Raw genomic sequence first — 17411 nt, 5'->3', positions numbered from 1 at the left:
GTTCCATGAAAACACAGGGGATTGGATTCAAGCAAAGGAAAGAAGGAAATGACACAAACTGGCACAAAATAAAGAGCAAGGTTATTATAGTAAACTAAAACACACTAAAACTATTTAGTAAACTGAAATAAAATAATTAACAAACTCGTTTGAAAAACAAACTATACTGAAACTATTATATTTGACTCCAAAACAAACTCAAATAAAATCCATAATGATTGTTGTTCAATTTTAGTTTTTTGGGTGGCAAAAAGTTCTTCTGATGGTGTTTTCAAGCTTCTGAATATAGCAGGTCACATTGAGATTTAAATTATAATTTAAAAGTTAGACTCAGCGAGATGACATTGCCATGAGCAGCACTGCAGATATTGAGTGTGTTTGAGTGGTAAGTCAAAAGCAACCTATTGTAGATTGAAGTTAACGAGTGTAGTCAGGGGAGATGCATCTGCGACAGCCGAAAATCAGACACTAATGTGGTTTTCCAAAAGCAAGGCTCAAATCAACATGGCATTGTTGCCATTGATTATAAAAGGTTTTCTTTATGTCGAAACAAACATGTATCTAACCCCCATATCACACACTGAAAAACTATACAATTATCATAATATTGTGTGTGTACACATTGTACAATCAATTAGTGAGAGCCTCAAATATCACAAACAGTGGTTCCGAAATTATTGGCACCTTTGATAAAGATGAGCAAAAATTAGAATGTATGCCCCCCTCAAAAAGTTGAAGTGATATTATTTTATATCATTCCTTTATATCCTTGCCAATGGACAGCCCTCTTCAATTGACATGACAATAAAGCTCTTTGGCCACACACACACCAGTGGTGGATTTGGCGTCAAAATTAGAATGCAGGAGCAGAAAAGAACCCCATACCTACTGTAAAACATGGTGGAGGATCTTTGATATTACAGGGCTATTTTGCTTCCACTGGCCCTGGGGCCTTTGTTAAAGGGATATTTCAGGATTTTGGCAATGAGGCCAATTATCTACTTCCATTTTTATGTCTCTGACTGCAGAGACATAAAAATGGTATCCACGAGTCAATAACCCCATGTGGCAGGTAGCGGTTAAGAGCATTGGGCCAGTAACCGAAAGGTTGTTGGTTCTAATCCCTGAGCCGACTAGGTGAAAAATATGTTGATGTGCCCTTGAGCAAGGCATTTAACCCTAATTGTTCCTGTAAGTCACATTGGACAAGAGCATCTGCTAAATGACTAAAATGTAAAGCCTCCAGACATGAAACCCATTGAAAACCTGTGGTTTGAATTGAAGAGGGCATTAAATAGAATTCTGTATGGAGGAATGGTGTAAGATCAAATGTTCTAAGATCCCTCCTTATCTGTTCTCCAACTCATAAAACATTTTAGAAAAAGGCTCAGAGGCATTATCGTCGCATTGAAAACGAGTGTCAATCATTTTGACCCCTACTTTTTTTTTGATAATTGGTTATTACTTGTTAAACTAAATCTTTCTCTGGGCAACTGTATAAGAATAAATACAGTATCCCTTTTTTGTTGTTGTTGCATACAATAAAGCTCAGTATTTTAATTATTTATTTAATGCAGTCATTTTTTCTCAGCTTTGCTCATCATCTTCAAGGGTGTTAATAATTTCAGGCCCCACTGTAAATCACAACAAATTGGTTCCTGTTTCAGTCATGTCTTTGGTGACGTTCGTGTGGATCAAACAAAAACATCCTAATGATTGGTTAACAATAGAGCCTCCCACAATGCAGGATGAAACTTGCAGTAGACAGCAGTCAGAACTTCAATCACATGATTTTTGTAAAATTCATGAAGTCGACATGCATGCCCAGACATTCGTATGCCCAGAGTTTAACACACTTTGAAAGGCGGTGACCAATGATAGTAACCGACTTGACAAAAAATTTCTGCTCGAACGTACCCTTTGAGATGAGCAAGTTGCAAGACTTAGCTTTAACACAGTCACACAGAGTATCTGCGCATGTGCACAGGTGCACTTCACACTGCTACATGGTAGCTACTGGACCCAAACAGCTGAGAAGATTAGGCTCAAGCTTCAATGCTCCATGTTTTTGCGGAAATTGGCCTGGGTTGGGTAGGTTGTTTTCTAAATGTAATCCTTACAGTTACTAAACTCAGCAAAAAAAGAAACATCCTCTCACTGTCAACTGTGTTTATTTTCCGCAAACTTAACGTGTAAATATTTATGAACATAAGATTCAACAACAGCCTTTACAAGTTCCACAGACATGTGACTAACAGAAATAGAATAATGTGCCCCTGAACAAGGCGGGGGTCAAAATCAAAAGTAACAGTCAGTATCTGGTGTGGCCACCAGCTGCATTAAGTACTGCAGTGCATCTCCTACTCATGGACTGCACCAGATTTGCCAGTTCTTGCTGTGAGATGTTACCCCACTCTTCCACCAAGGCACCTGCAAGTTCCCAGACATTTCTGGGGGGAATGGTCCTAGCCCTCACCCTCCGATCCAATAAGTCCCAGACGTGCTCAATGGAATTGAGACCCGAGCTCTTCGCTGGCCATGGCAGAACACTGTCTTCCAGGAAATCAGTCATACTGCTTGTTCTGTGTGTGGTGGCATTGTCATGATGGAGGGTGATGTCAGGATAAGCCTGCAGGAAGGGTACCACATGAGGTAGGAGGATGTCTTCCCTGTAACGCACAGCGTTGAGATTTCCTGCAATGACAACAAGCTCAGTCTGGTGAGACAAAAACGCAACTCGTCAGTGAAGAGCACTTTTTGCCAGTCCTGTCTGGTCCAGCAACGGTGGGTTTGTGCCCATAGGCAACATTGTTGCCGGTGATGTCTGGTGAGGACCTGCCTTACAACAGGCCTACAAGCCCTCAGTCCAGCCTCTCTCAGTCTATTGCGGAAAGTCTGAGCACTGATGGAGGGATTGTGCGTTCCTGGTGTAAGTCGGGCAGTGGTTGTTGCCATCCTCTACCTGTCCCGCAGGTGTGATGTTCGGATGTACTGATCCTGTGCAGGTGCTGTTACACGTGGTCTGCCACTACGAGGACCATCAGCTGTCCATCCTGTCTCCCTGTAGCGCTGTCTTAGGCATCTCACAGTACGAACATTGCAATTTATTGCCCTGGCCACATCTGCAGTCCTCATGCCTCCTTGCAGCATGCCTAAGGCACGTTTACACAGATGAGCAGGGACCCAGGTTATCTTTGTTTGTGTTTTTCAGAGTCAGTAGAAAGGCCTCTTTAGTGTCCGAAGTTTTCATAACTGTGACCTTAATCGCCTACCGTCTGTAAGTTGTTAGTGTCTTAACGACCGTTCCACAGGTGCATGTTCATTAATTGTTTATGGTTCATTAAACAAGCATGGGAAACAATGCTTAAACCCTTTGCAATGAAGATTTGTGAAGTTATTTGGATTTTTAGTAATTATCTTCGAAATACATGGTCCTGAAAAAGGAACACTTATTATTTTGCTGAGGTTAGTTACCCGTCCAAAATTATAAAATCAGTAACGTAACTTTTGGATTACCCCAAACTCAGTAATGTAATCTGATTACTTTACGAGCCATTAGAAGAAAACTAAAGGGATCCACCAAATGCGTTTGGTGTGTCCTCATAGTGGTCTCTGGCTTGTGGTCAGACTCAGTCAGATGGAACAAACTTAAACCTGCGCCTTTTTTCAATGCTCAACTGAATGTCAATGTGTATTTTTTCACAAAACATATTTTCTGAATATAAAAGTATTCCAAGAAGTAATCATCTAGTTTTTCAAAAGTATCTAATCTGATTACAAAAATGTTGCTGGTAATGTACCTGAATAGTTCCTTTTTTTGTAATCAGATTACATAAACCCGTAACTGATAATCAGTTACTCCCCAACCCTTAAATTGACCCACTACTGAGTCTACCTTTAAACCTAACCTATGACCATCACCTGAGCAGTACTGAGCTGGACTGAAAGCGTTCTGGAAAGGACAATGTCAAAATAAAACGACTGAGCCTCAATAATCTCAGGGTGATTGCACCAAAACACAGGGCTGTGTTCAATAGGTACCAAACAGAATAAAACGGACTGAAACAGGCAGGGACAATGTGGACATTTTTTACTAGTGTGAGTCTGTATTAACGCTGAGTATCCTTGACGTCACTTCTAATGGGTATACTATAAAGCTGTCTTCCAAATGGTTTCACGTGAAATTGTCTGGGAGCTTTACAACTTACAGTTTTATTGACATGGACACAGGAAGAAAATAGAATCCGTAAAAAACAACAAAAAAGAAGACAAACAAAGAAAAACCTTAAAAAAAAAAAAAATTGACATTTGTTTTGGAGACACCTGATGACCTGGAGTAAGCAGCACTTGAGAATACTGGAGAGATATAGAGAGGAGGAAATAGGAAGAGAGAGAGAGAGAGAGATAGATAAACAAAGAGATAAACAAAGAGATAGAGGGACAGACAGAGCGAAACACACACGCACGCACGCACGCACGCACGCACGCACACACACACACACACACACACACAGAGGCTGAGTCCTAAAATGGCACCGTATTACCTACTAGTGTACCAGAGCCCTAGTGTACTACTTTTGACGAGGGTCTATAGGGCTCTGATCAAGAGTAGTGCACTGTATAAGGAATAGGGTGCCATTTGGCTTACACAATGCCACGTTGGCAGTGCTCTGCAAAAAGAGGAGGTGGAGAGGACAGATGCTGTGGCGCTATGGCTGCATCTAGATTCTCCAAACAGATTTCAACAATGGGGGAGACTTCCTCTAGTCTAGCCAATGCTTGACAGGTAGTGCACGTGAAGGAATCCGGACAGAGCCTTTGAGAAGAAGGGTACTAGGACAGAGAGGGAGGGTCAAAACAATGGTCATGCCCCATCTCACTATCCTCCGTCCTCCCTTAGGGTTCTCCCCTAGCTACAGATTTAGGACGAGCTTCCTCTCCCCCAATCCTAACCTTAACTATTAGTGGAGAAAATGCTACTGTCTTGGGATCAGTTATTACCAACGCTTCCCACTTCCCCCAAAAGCTCCAGGTTAGAAGCCCCTCATAACCAAAGATCTAGGATCAGCTTATCCTCTCTCCCCAATCCTAAACCATCCTTAACCATTGTCCATTACAGGGAGGAAATAATGCAAAACTGTCCCTTGATCAGTGTTTAAAGTGAGCAGGGGTGGGCAAGTCCACCCATGTGGTCCCGTGGTGGGACCGATGTCCCTGAGACCTATAGGTTCTCCCCAGGCTGGTACTGGGGCTCGGTGGAGGTAAAGTAATCTTCCAGGAAGCCCTGGAGGTACTCGAAGGTGGGCCTCTCCTCGGCATCCTTCCTCCAGCAGATGAGCATGAGCTCGTGCATTGAGCTCGGGCACTCGCCGGGACAGGGCATCCGGTATCCGCGCTCCACCTGCTCCAGCACCTCCCGGTTCACCATGCCTGAAGGGAGGGGAGACCGCATTTGTCTATCAAGATTTTCTGAATTGTTTTAAAGAGCCATTTGTACAACTTTTCTAGGGCATATTCTGAATCTGCCACGAGCCCCAAAAAATATCTAATTATAGCTAAAAACAATATATTTTAATGCAAACCCTTCCTTTGTGAATACTATAATAAGCACACGGAACATACAAACCCTGCCCTTTCCGTTCACTTCTCAGTGCAATTGTATGTAAAGGCTAATCTTGTGCTATTGTTTAGTCAAAGTCTATGGAACCCTGAAGAAGGCATTGTGTGTCGAAATATTGGTGTTTTATAACTATAGAGTGTGGGACTACCTTTAGAATTGTTTCATAAAGGAAAGTAAATGGTACCTGGATATGGTACTCTGCCTTTGGTGGCGAGTTCAGTGAGCAGTACCCCAAATGACCAAACATCTGACTTGATGGTGAAGCGGCCGTAGAGGGCAGCCTCTGGCGCCGTCCACTTAATGGGGAACTTGGCTCCTGGGGAAACAAAAATTTGAATTGATGACTCATGGTCTTTTATCAATGTACCTTTGACTACAGTAGCAGTACTACAAAAATATCTGTGCTTTTAACTCAAAGAAATCAATAAAAAGTACTTTTTCCTAAAACAAGGTTTAAGCCTTGGTTGTGATATACATTTTTCCTTTCACTGCATGTTATTTAGCCCCTTCATTACAACCACTGAAGTCACAGAGTGAGTCATCAAGAGACCAGTTGGGATGAAAACCAGGTTAAACAGGGCCCTCCAAAACCAGGTTTAGTATTTTAATGTTTTAGGCAAGTCAATTAATAACACGTTCTTATTTACAATGACGGCCTACCAAGAGGAGAAGGTCTCCTGTGGGGACAGTCCCCTGTGGGGACAACATGGCCACAACATGACAGCAGCACAACATGACAGCAGCACAAACATGGTACAAACACTGCTAGGCACGGACAATAGCATGAAGTGCAAAAATCTAGACAACAATCGATCACTCGAAGCAGCCACAAGTGTCAGTTAGATGGAGATAAAAACTGTGCAGTTTGAGTGTTTTTTGCAGCTCGTTCCAGTCACTAGCTGCAGCAAACTGAAAAGAGGAGGAACCCAGGGAGATTCTGTTTTACAATGACAGCCTACACCGGCCAAACCCTAACAAGGACGACACTGGGCCAATTGTGCACCGCCCTATCGGACTCCCGATCACGGCCGGTTGTGATACAGCCTGGGATCAGGGTTAGTTTGGCAGCCAGGGTGAAAGACAAGCGAGTACAATAGATAAAGGAAACAGCCTAGATTTAACCTTAGCCTGCAGCTTGTGTTTTGGAGGTGTTCAGACAAGGTTAAGGGCAGAGAAAGCTTGCTGGACACTAACAAAGCTTTTTTTGTAGAGCATTTAACACAAAATCCGGGATTGGGCCAGCGGAGTATAAGACTGTATCATCTGCATATAAATGGATGAGAGAGCTTCTTACTGCCTGAGTTATGTTGTTGATGTAAATTGCGAAGAGCGTGGGGCTTAGAATCGAGTCTTAGGGTACTCCCTTGCTGACAGGTAGTGGCTGAGACAGCAGATGTTCTGACTTTACACATTGGACTCTGAGATAGGTAGCTAGCAAACCAGGCCAAAGTCCCCTCCGAGACACCAATACTCCTTAGCCGACCCACAAGAATGGAATGGTCTACCGTAATCAAAAGATTTGTCCAAGTCAATTAAAACAGCACAACATTGCTTAGAGTCAAGTGCAGTGGTGAAATAATGTAGGACCTTTAAGGTTGCAGTGACAAATCCATTACCTGAGTGGAAAGCAGATTGCATACCAGAGACAATACTATAGACATCAAGAAAGCCAGTCAGTTGATTATTGACACGTTTTTCAAAATTTGATAAACAGGGCAAGATAGAAATTGGCCTTGATCAGCTTGATCTCCCCCTTTAAATAAAGGATGCACAGTGGCTGCCTTCCAAGCACTGGGAAACTCCCCTGAGTGGAGAGACAGGTTAAAAGGGAACATCGTCGTGAACCATGGGATGGATGTAACGCTCACGCCCGCAGAGCTACAACAGGCTCTGGGATGGAGAGAGTAGGAGTCCAGCATTTTTTATTTTTAGCTTTAATTGCTGTTTGTAGCTGTTTGGATAGGAGCCTCTGCTTTTAACCCACAGGGAAATGACCATATCATTTGTATTTTCCTTTAGGAGGATCAGGATTGGGTTTCCTCAAGGTTGGGAGCTAGGATATCCATAGGATAAGTAGACTCTCTGTAAAGGGCTTTGCTTGAATAAACACACGCGGTGCGTTTCCTCTTGAGAGGCCACTGACCGAAATAGCCCGGAGAGTTTCCTCCCTTTGTTACCGGTGTGGGTCCATGCTTGGGGTGTGTATGAGAAATGTCTTAGGACGTTAGTCTAAGGCATGACACGATGACTATACCTTGTTCGTCTCGTGGGACACTAGGTCCCATTACAGTGCATAACTCCAGGTCCACTGGTGAAGGGTTTGTGACGCGCACCCGTGGGTGTAAAACTAAGGTATTTATTAAAATGATAAGTTGTTGAGAGGAGAAAGCATACTCACCACTCCACTCCATTTCCCCTGGTCTTATAGCCTTAGGAGAGCCTGACAAACTACGGGTCGCCCTACCTCAGAGCTGGACGCCCCACTGAGTGGTTTTTAATAAAACTCCAGCTGTGACTGGTATCAGCGGGTTGCTGGGATCGGAACTGGGCTGGAAGGGCAACAGCCGTAGGTATTAGGCCTGATGCAGGTGTAACCTAGGCTAGATCATTCATCTCAAGGGAGAGGCGTGAGTCAGGCAAGACAACATGCAGAGTTCCATTGTTTCAAGTTCTTTCTCGACAATGCAACAATAATAAAATATCAGAATACGAACTAAGTAAATGGCTCAGTAGAATAGAATAAACATGTTAGTATAATACAGGGAGGCACAATTTATAGTACAATATTTACATATTTATCAGAGAAAGGGGGGATTGGCGGGTGTTTTAAATTGAGCAGTATGAGTAATAGTAAATAAGAGTCTGGTAGCAGCAATTGTGATGTGTGTGTAACTTGAATGTATTTGTGTTTGTGTGTGCATGTTATATGTGTGTGGCAAGTAAGTCCAGGTGGTCATTCCAGTTCAAGTGTTCAGTAGTGTTGGAGCCAGTTCATTTGTCCGTTTTCATTTCATTTTTCATTTATCAAAATATTTGTTTATTTGATGATATCGCTCATTTAGAATATCATATTTCATTTCTATATACAGGTATGGTGTATGCATTATGTGGTCTCTTATTATGGTCCTATGATTTGAATTAGAAATAGGTCAACTACGCCCTCTAGCCTCAATTAGTTGGTGCTACAGGTGGGCCCGCCCAGATGGCCACATACTGGTATAAGAGACGTTGGAGAAACCGGGTTGGCATACATTTTTTTTTATCTTGATCTTTTTCCATTTACCTGGAATATTGGAACCTTTGTTTGCCATTGGTCCACATGACAGTATCTGCTGTATCAAAAAAGTCAGATGCATCCACCTCAACGTCAAGGGCATCCAGTGCTAGAATGAAAGCACAGGCTGAGCACGCCACTTTGAAAGCTAAAGCTGCAGTTTAAAAAAAACAAACATGGCCTTTATATGGAAGAAACACAACAAGGCAAAAAAGGAATTGGTGGAAATGGAAGCTGAGCTGGCTGCAGCTCAGCTCGATTGTGGAGATTGTTGATTGTGGCTCAGGAGATGATTGTGGACTACAGGAAAAGGGGCTGTAGTGGAGCAGGTTGAGAGCTTCAAGTTCCTTGGTGTCCACATCAACAACAAACTAGAATGGTCCAAACACACCAAGACAGTCATGAAGAGGGCACGACAAAGCCTATTCCCCCTCAGGAAACTAAAAAGATTTGACATGGGTCCTGAGATCCTCAAAAAGTTCTACAGCTGCAACATCGAGAGCATGGTTGCATCACTGCCTGGTACGGCAATTGCTCAGCCTCTGAGGGTAGTGCGTACAGAGAGTAGTGCGTACAGCCCAGTACATCACTGGGACTAAGCTGCCTGCCATCCAGGACCTCTACACCAGGCAGTGTCAGAGGAAGGCCCTAAAAATTGTCAAAGACCCCAGCCACCACAGTCATAGACTGTTCTCTCTACTACCGCATGGCAAGTGGTACCGGAGTGCCAAGTCTAGGACAAAAAGGCTTCTCAACAGTTTTTACCCCCAAGCCATAAGACTCCTGAACAGATTATCAAATGGCTACCCAGACTATTTGCGTTGTGTGCCCAATCCAACCCCTCTTTTTACGCTGCTGCTGCTACTCTCTGTTTATTATATATGCATACTCACTTTAACTATAAATTCATGTACATACTACCTTAATTGGGCCGACCAACCAGTGCTCCCGCACATTGCCTAACCGGGCTATCTGCATTGTGTCCCAACACCCACCAACCCCTCTTTTACACTACTGCTAATCTCTGTTCATCATATATGCATAGTCACTTTAACCATATCTACATACTACCTCAAATCAACCTGACTAACCAGTGTCTGTATGTAGCCTCGCTACTTTTATAGCCTCGCTACTGTATATAGCATGTCTTTTTACTGTTGTTTTATTTCTTTATTTACCCATTGTTCACCTAATACCTTTTTTGCTCTATTGGTTAGAGCCTGTAAGTAAGCATTTCACTGTAAGATCTACACCTGTTGTATTCGGCGCACGTGACAAATACACTTTGATTTGATTTGATGCATCCGCTGCCAAAATGTATGTTTTAAAAGAATGTGAAAAATCCTCTGTGGCACAAACAAGAAAGAGTTAAGTGGGTGACCGTAAAAGAGACTGGACTGAAGCTTACCACAAAGCCTATGAGGCATTCCGGCAACTGTATGGAGAAAACTCAATGGGTGACAAAAGAAACTGGACTGAACTTGACCAAAATAGCTCTGAGGCGTTCAACATCACAGGGTTTACCTACTCCTACTGAGTCTGGTAGCAGCAATTGTGATGTGTGTGTGTGTGTAACTTGAATGTATTTGTGTTTGTGTGCGGAAAGTAAGTCCAGGTGGGTACAGGATCCAAACAGGGAGAGTCCAGAGTCAGACTCGAGTCACAAATATGATGACTTGCAACTCAACTTTGACTTTAACACCAATGACTCGTGACTTGACCTTGAGCCTTATGACTCGACCTGACTTGATACCCTCCCCAAGCCCTTATATGAAAAATTATGCTATTAAAAAAAATTGTGCAGCGCATCAACTCTTCATTTAACGGACAGCAGCCAATCAAATTGTGCCAGCAGAGAAGAATTTGCGCATGGCAGTGCAGAGGAAAGTCGGCGGGTGAATTCAGATTGAGCTAACTGGAAAAATTATACCCAAAATGATCATTTTCTGATATACAGACTACGCTGAAGTCAACAAAAAAACGTATTGTAATTTGCAAAACGTGTGGGAAGAAAATTACAGATGGAGGCACAACAACTTCCAACTTTGTTCGACATTTGAAGCTGCACAAAGAACGGTAAATCGTGGCTAATATAGCCGACAGCTATATATATACAACTTTGCTAGTATAGCATGTAGGCTAACATAACATTAAATCAATGAGCCTCCACACTGTCAGCCAGTGTGGGAATGTGATCATTGCACCCAAGATTGAGAACAGGCAAGATTGTGCTACTGCCCCACTCAATTATTTTTTAATATGCTTACAGATTTGAACAATATCAGATGAACAAAAGTGTCACAAGTGAACCACAACAGTCTCCAATCTCACAGTTCATGGAGACCCGTGTAGGGCAGTACAGCATGAATCATCCACAGCAGAAAGCTATCAACAATGCAATACTGTCCGACTCCTGGTTATCGATTGCAACTTGCCTCTGTCTATTGTGGAAAACAAGAGTTTTCTGCACTTTCTGTCAGTGGTTGACAGTAAGTACAGCCCAGTGTATCACAGAACATTGCCATCAAAAGTAGAGAACCTCGCTACAGAGAGACGTTCAAAACCGAAAACTCAGTTGAGCAACACAGACCATGTTTCATTCACAGTGGACATTTGGTCCGACCGAACGATGAGGGGGTTCCTTGGTGTCACTGTGTGCTGTATGGAGAAAGATGGAGAGAGGATACGGCTCAAGTCCAATCTCTTGGCCTGTGTCCGCTTCAAAGGCCCACACACGGCCAAAATAATCTGTGAGCAATTTGAGGCCATATGTGGTGAGTACAGCATTAAAGATACATTTGACTATATCATTAGTGACAATGCTGCCAACATGAGAAAAGCATTCACTGTGTGCTTCCCCATTTAACAAGAAGATGAAGTACATGACCAAGATCACCTTGATGACCCAGAGCTCTGGAATGACCTAACCCTGGAAGACCAGCAAACAGTGGATGCTGCTATTGCAAAAAAACAGCACTTAGGGTGTTTTGCCCACACTCTCCAGCTGGTGGTGGGAGATGGCTTGAAAGAAACAAAAGTGATGACTCCTTCTCTTTCAAAGTTATCAAAAATCAGCTCACTGCTACATACAAGCACAACATTCAAAGAGGTGTTTGAGGCTTAATTTGGGGAAAGAGGCATCCCTGCTGCTGTGAAAAAGGCTGGGCACAAGGAGTTGTTGTTCACAGTACGGGAGTGGAGTAAGTTGAAGGAGTTGGTGGACATCCTGAAGCCATTTGGAGAAGCAACAGGTATGACATAGTGGGAGAAGATAGTCACAAGCAGTTCTGGTGTTCCCTCGGTCCTGTCCCTGAATCACCACCTGTAGCAGCGGATGCCTCAAGTCCATTTCCTGAGCGGCCTGGTCAGAAGTCTCCAGGCATCCCTGAACAAAAGATTTCTTGGAATCTTCATCAATGTGAAAATGGCCAGGACACAAGACAGAATCAATGCCCCCTTTTCAGATCCAGTTTACCTCAATGCAGCTGCCTTGGATCCGGCTTTTTCTCCGATGTGGGTGGAGCACCATGTGCTGGTCAAGGAGGAGGTCAAGGAGGAGGTGGCAAAAATAGTTAAAGGTAAATATTGAGTTTAATGTAACTTTTTCTCATAATTTAATCCAATTGACTGCAACAATAATAATTTTTCAGTTTAACCCACTGCATCACATATACACTAATACCAGCCTTTTTGTTTCTGCTATGCTTTTACATGTTTTGCCAGAACTGATTCTGCAAGGTGCTGCAGGGACTGAGCAAGCTGTGCCTCTTGTTGATGAGGAAGAGCGAGAGGACCATAGTCTTGGACAAGAAGAAGGGCTGTTTGCAGCATACTGTAAGGAGGCAGAAGAAAGCTGTTGGGACCACTCTAGCACTACAGCTAAGTCACTACCTTGACATATGCGAAGGACAGAATGCCCTCTTGTTTTGGGCAATGAAAAGGAAGGCTCTTCCTTCACTGTCCCGAGTGGCCATCAGGGTCTTGGCAGTGCCTGCCTCCAGTGTTCCGGTGGAGCGTGTCTTCAGCCATGGTGGCATCATACCGCGGCCTCATCGTGCACAAATGACTGACAGACTTTCATCGAATTTGGTCTTTTGCAAATGCAATGCATTATAGGGCCCTGAGATAAAGAGGAAAAAAATGAAACTGTTTATGCATTATACACACACGTAGTCTCTATGTTCAGGTTTTATCTCCCATCTTTGGGATTTGTTTTTTCTTCTCAGACAATCAGGCCAGTGTTCAAATTGTAGGCCTACTTGAAGTTCAGTGTCAGTTGTTTTGATGTACCTTTTAATAAATGATTGTATGGCAGGATTGTTTTAGGTGTCTAGAGTATATCTGGAGAGAGAGAGATAGAGAGCACTACAATATTTTGTTTTTGTTTTTTTCTCATGGCTACCCATGTATTTCCATGGAAATATAAAGTTTATTTGGAAAGTAATAAATATATATTTTTAAAAGCCTTCATGATTTACATAAATTGTATATACTATTACTCTTGTTAAATATGAAATGGTACATTTGGTGAAGAGCACATTATGACTTGAGACTTGAATTGATACTTGGCGGTCTTGACTTGAGACTTGAATTCCTTGGTCCCACCTCTGCCGACAAGCACAGCAGCCACAGCAGCAGCCACTAACACTCATAGATGGTGCTAATGTCCAAGCAACTCAAAGAGCAGGTTCAAACCAGGCTACTGCTACTAGCACACATGCATATTATTAATATTAGCTCTCTGAGTACATCCAAGGGCCAGCCGTACTGCCCTGTTCTGAACCAAGTCCTTTTTTGTGGCACTTGACCATACGACTGAACAGTAGTCCAGGTGTGACACAACTAGGGCCTGTAGGACCTGCTTTGCTGACAGTGCTGTCAAGAAGGTAGAGCAGTGCCTTATAATGGACATTCTTCTCCCCATCTTAGCTACTGTTGTATCAATATGTTTTAACTATGACAGTTTATAATACATGTCACGTTCTGACCTCTATTTCCTTTGTTTTTGTATTTATTTAGTATGGTCAGGGCGTGAGTTGGGTGGGCAGTCTATGTTTGTTTTTCTATGTTTTGGTCTAGTTCTATGTTCGGCCTGATATGGTTCTCAATCAGAGGCAGGTGTTCGTCATTGTCTCTGATTGGGAACCATATTTAGGTAGCCTGGGTTTCACTGTGTGTTTGTGGGTGATTGTTCCTGTCTTTGTGTTTACACCAGATTGGGCTGTTTTGAGTTCTCACGTTGCTTGTTTTCGTTAGTTTGTTCATGTATAGTGTCTTCATTAAACTACAATGAACAACCACCACGCTGCGTTTTGGTCCACCTCTACTCCACAACAAGAGAACCGTTACAGAATCACCCACCACAACAGGACCAAGCGGTGTGGTAATGGGCAAAGGAAAAAGCAGCAGCAGGAGCAGCGCGAGGAGGTATGGACATGGGAGGACGAATTAGACGGTAAAGGACCTTGGGCTCAGCCAGGAGAGTATCGCCGCCCCAAGGAAGAACGGGAGGCGGCGAAAGCGGAGAGGCGCTGGTATGAGGAGGCAGCGCGGCGTCGTGGATGGAAGCCCGGGAGTCAGCCCCAAAAATTTATTGGGGGGGGGCTAACACGGAGTATGGCTACGCCAGGTAGGAGACCTGAGCCAACTTCCTGTGGTTACCGGGGGGCTAGAGAGACCGGGCAGGCACCGTGTTATGCTGTGGAGCGCACGGTGTCCCCAGTGCGGGTGCACAGCCCGGTGCGGTACATTCCAGCTCCGCGTATCGGCCGGGCTAGAGTGGGCATCGAGCCAAGTGCCATGAAGCCGGCTCTACGCATCTGGTCTCCAGTGCGTCTCCTTGGGCCGGCTTACATGGCACCAGCCTTGCGCACGGTGTCCCCGGTTCGCCTGCATAGCCCAGTGCGGGCTATTCCACCTCGCCGCACTGGCAGGGCGACCGGGACCATTCAACCGGGTAAGGTTGGGCAGGCTCGGTGCTCAAGAGCTCCAGTGCGCCTGCACGGCCCGGTCTATCCGTCACCACCTCCACACCCCAGCCCTCCGGTGGCAGCTCCCCGTACCAGGCTGTCTCTCCGGCCCATCCGTCCAGAGCCTTCCTCCTCTCCAGCTCTGCCGGAGCCTCCCGCCTGTCCGGCGCCTCTGCCGGAGCCTCCCGCCTGTCCGGCGCCTCTGCCGGAGCCTCCCGCCTGTCCGGCGCCTCTGCCGGAGCCTCCCGCCTGTCCGGCGCCTCTGCCGGAGCCTCCCGCCTGTCCGGCGCCTCTGCCGGAGCCTCCCGCCTGTCCGGCGCCTCTGCCGGAGCCTCCCGCCTGTCCGGCGCCTCTGCCGGAGCCTCCCGCCTGTCCGGCGCCTCTGCCGGAGCTTCCCGTCTGCCCGGCGCCATCGGAGCTTCCCGTCTGCCCAGCGCCGCCAGCGCCGCCAGCGCCGCCCGTCTGCCCAGCGCCGCCAGCGCCGCCCGTCTGCCCAGCGCCGCCAGCGCCGCCCGTCTGCCCAGCGCCGCCAGCGCCGCCCGTCTGCCCAGCGCCGCCAGCGCCGCCCGTCTGCCCAGCGCCGCCAGCGCCGCCCGTCTGCCCAGCGCCGCCAGCGCCGCCCGTCTGCCCAGCGCCGCCAGCGCCGCCCGTCTGCCCAGCGCCGCCCGTCTGCCCAGCGCCGCCAGTGCCGCCCGTCTGCCAGGAGCCGCCAATGCCGCCCGTCTGCCAGGGGCCGCCAGTGCCGCCAGTCAGCCAGGGGCCGCCAGTCAGCCAGGGGCCGCCAGTCAGCCAGGGGCCGCCAGTGCCGCCAGTCAACCAGGGGCCGCCAGTGCCGCCAGTCAGCCCAGCGCCAGCGCCGCCAGTCAACCAGGGGCCGCCAGGGGCCGCCAGTCAGCCAGGGGCCGCCAGTCAGCCAGGGGCCGCCAGTGCCGCCAGTCAGCCAGGGGCCGCTAGAGCCCCTCCGCCCGGAGCAGCTGTCCCTCTGTCCCGAGCAGCTGTCCCTCTGTCCCGAGCAGCTGTCCCTCTGTCCCGAGCAGCTGTCCCTCTGTCCCGAGCAGCTGTCCCTCTGTCCCGAGAAGCTGCCCCTCTGTCCCAAGCAGCCCCTCTGTCCAGTGGGGTCATTGAGAGGGGTGGGCATGGTGAGTAAGCCACGGAGGCGGACAATAAGGCGGACTGAGACAATGGCAAAGTGGGGTCCGCGTCCCGCGCCAGAGCCGCCACCGCGGACAGACGCCCACCCAGACCCTCCCCTATAGGTCAAGGTTTTGCGGCCGGAGTCCGCACCTTTGGGGGGGGGTACTGTCACGTTCTGACCTCTATTTCCTTTGTTTTTGTATTTATTTAGTATGGTCAGGGCGTGAGTTGGGTGGGCAGTCTATGTTTGTTTTTCTATGTTTTGGTCTAGTTCTATGTTCGGCCTGATATGGTTCTCAATCAGAGGCAGGTGTTCGTCATTGTCTCTGATTGGGAACCATATTTAGGTAGCCTGGGTTTCACTGTGTGTTTGTGGGTGATTGTTCCTGTCTTTGTGTTTACACCAGATTGGGCTGTTTTGAGTTCTCACGTTTCTTGTTTTCGTTAGTTTGTTCATGTATAGTGTCTTCATTAAACTACAATGAACAACCACCACGCTGCGTTTTGGTCCGCCTCTACTCCACAACAAGAGAACCGTTACAATACAGGGTAACTCCAAGCAGTTTAGTCACCTGAACTTGCTCAATTTCCACATTATTTATTACAAGATTTAGTGAATGATTTGTCCCAAATAAAATGCGTTTAGTTTTAGAAATATTTAGGACTAACTTATTCCTCGCCACCCACGTTAAAATAACTGCAGCTCAATGTTAAGTGTTGCAGTCATTTCATAAGTAAGGCCTACCAGGGGTGAAAAATGTTTGGGATACCGAGTTGGCATACATTTGAACCACATATGTTTTACCTTGATCTTTTTAGTTTACCTGGAATATTAGAACCTTTGTTTACCTTGCACTTATCATTATGGATTCTACAAATAAATTGTTTTAAGTTTTATTCATGAAGTCATCGGTTTCATTTGAATTCTAGGGTTTCTAATTGGATTTTGGATGTGTGTCTCAATCTTGCAACTGCTTTTCCCACGGCTATTCAAAATCCGCTACCATCAGTCTGACAGCTTGTAGATAAACTCTCTGAGACTGTTGGTATAAGATCTCATTCTCCGATACCGTCTGCCTAAAAGTAAGGAAGTGAACAGCTCGTGGCTGGGGTGTGTGGAGTCCTTGATGATGCTGCAGGACTTCCTCAGGCACTGTTTCAAGTAGATGTCCTGGATGGGTGGGAACACGGCCACATTGGGCCGTCTTCACTACCTGCTGGAGGACCTTGTATTCGTGGACGGAGCAATTTCCGTACCAGGCCGTGATGCAACCGGTCAGGACACTCTCGATGGTGCAGCGGTAGTATTAGGAGAGTACCCGGGGGTGGCATGACACATTTTTACAGCTGCCTTAGGAAGTAGAAGCACCGTTGTGCCCTCTTGATAAGAGTGGTGGTGTTGTTGGTCCATGTC

The 17411-nt window shown here is 46.0% G+C and overlaps 1 protein-coding gene, 1 long non-coding RNA gene and 1 pseudogene across 5 annotated transcripts in view; 1 reads left to right on the top strand and 2 right to left on the bottom strand.

Moving 5' to 3' along the window:
• The window catches only part of LOC149975859 (uncharacterized), a 944026-nt gene that overhangs the window by 222923 nt on the left and 703692 nt on the right, over nucleotides 1–17411 (bottom strand). The window lies entirely within an intron of this gene.
• The window catches only part of LOC110493886 (proto-oncogene tyrosine-protein kinase Src), a 38140-nt gene continuing 22886 nt past the window's right edge, over nucleotides 2158–17411 (bottom strand). For all 4 annotated transcript variants that reach the window (XM_021568448.3, XM_021568447.3, XM_090205043.1 and 1 more), the window contains 2 exons: nucleotides 5805–5936; nucleotides 2158–5430 (listed from right to left, as the gene is read on the bottom strand). In XM_021568448.3, coding sequence (XP_021424123.1) covers nucleotides 5222–5430; nucleotides 5805–5936 — 341 coding nt within the window. In that variant the 3' untranslated portion in view covers nucleotides 2158–5221. The remainder of the gene's footprint in view (nucleotides 5431–5804; nucleotides 5937–17411) is intronic.
• On the top strand, nucleotides 11524–13083 carry LOC149975862 (zinc finger BED domain-containing protein 4-like; annotated as a pseudogene).

This window comes from Oncorhynchus mykiss, chromosome 17, assembly GCF_057628025.1.
Source record: "Oncorhynchus mykiss isolate SJ-2025 chromosome 17, ASM5762802v1, whole genome shotgun sequence".
Classification (NCBI taxonomy): domain Eukaryota; kingdom Metazoa; phylum Chordata; class Actinopteri; order Salmoniformes; family Salmonidae; genus Oncorhynchus; species Oncorhynchus mykiss.
Note: the sequence above shows the minus strand (reverse complement) of the source record. Positions and strands in the feature narration are given on the sequence as shown.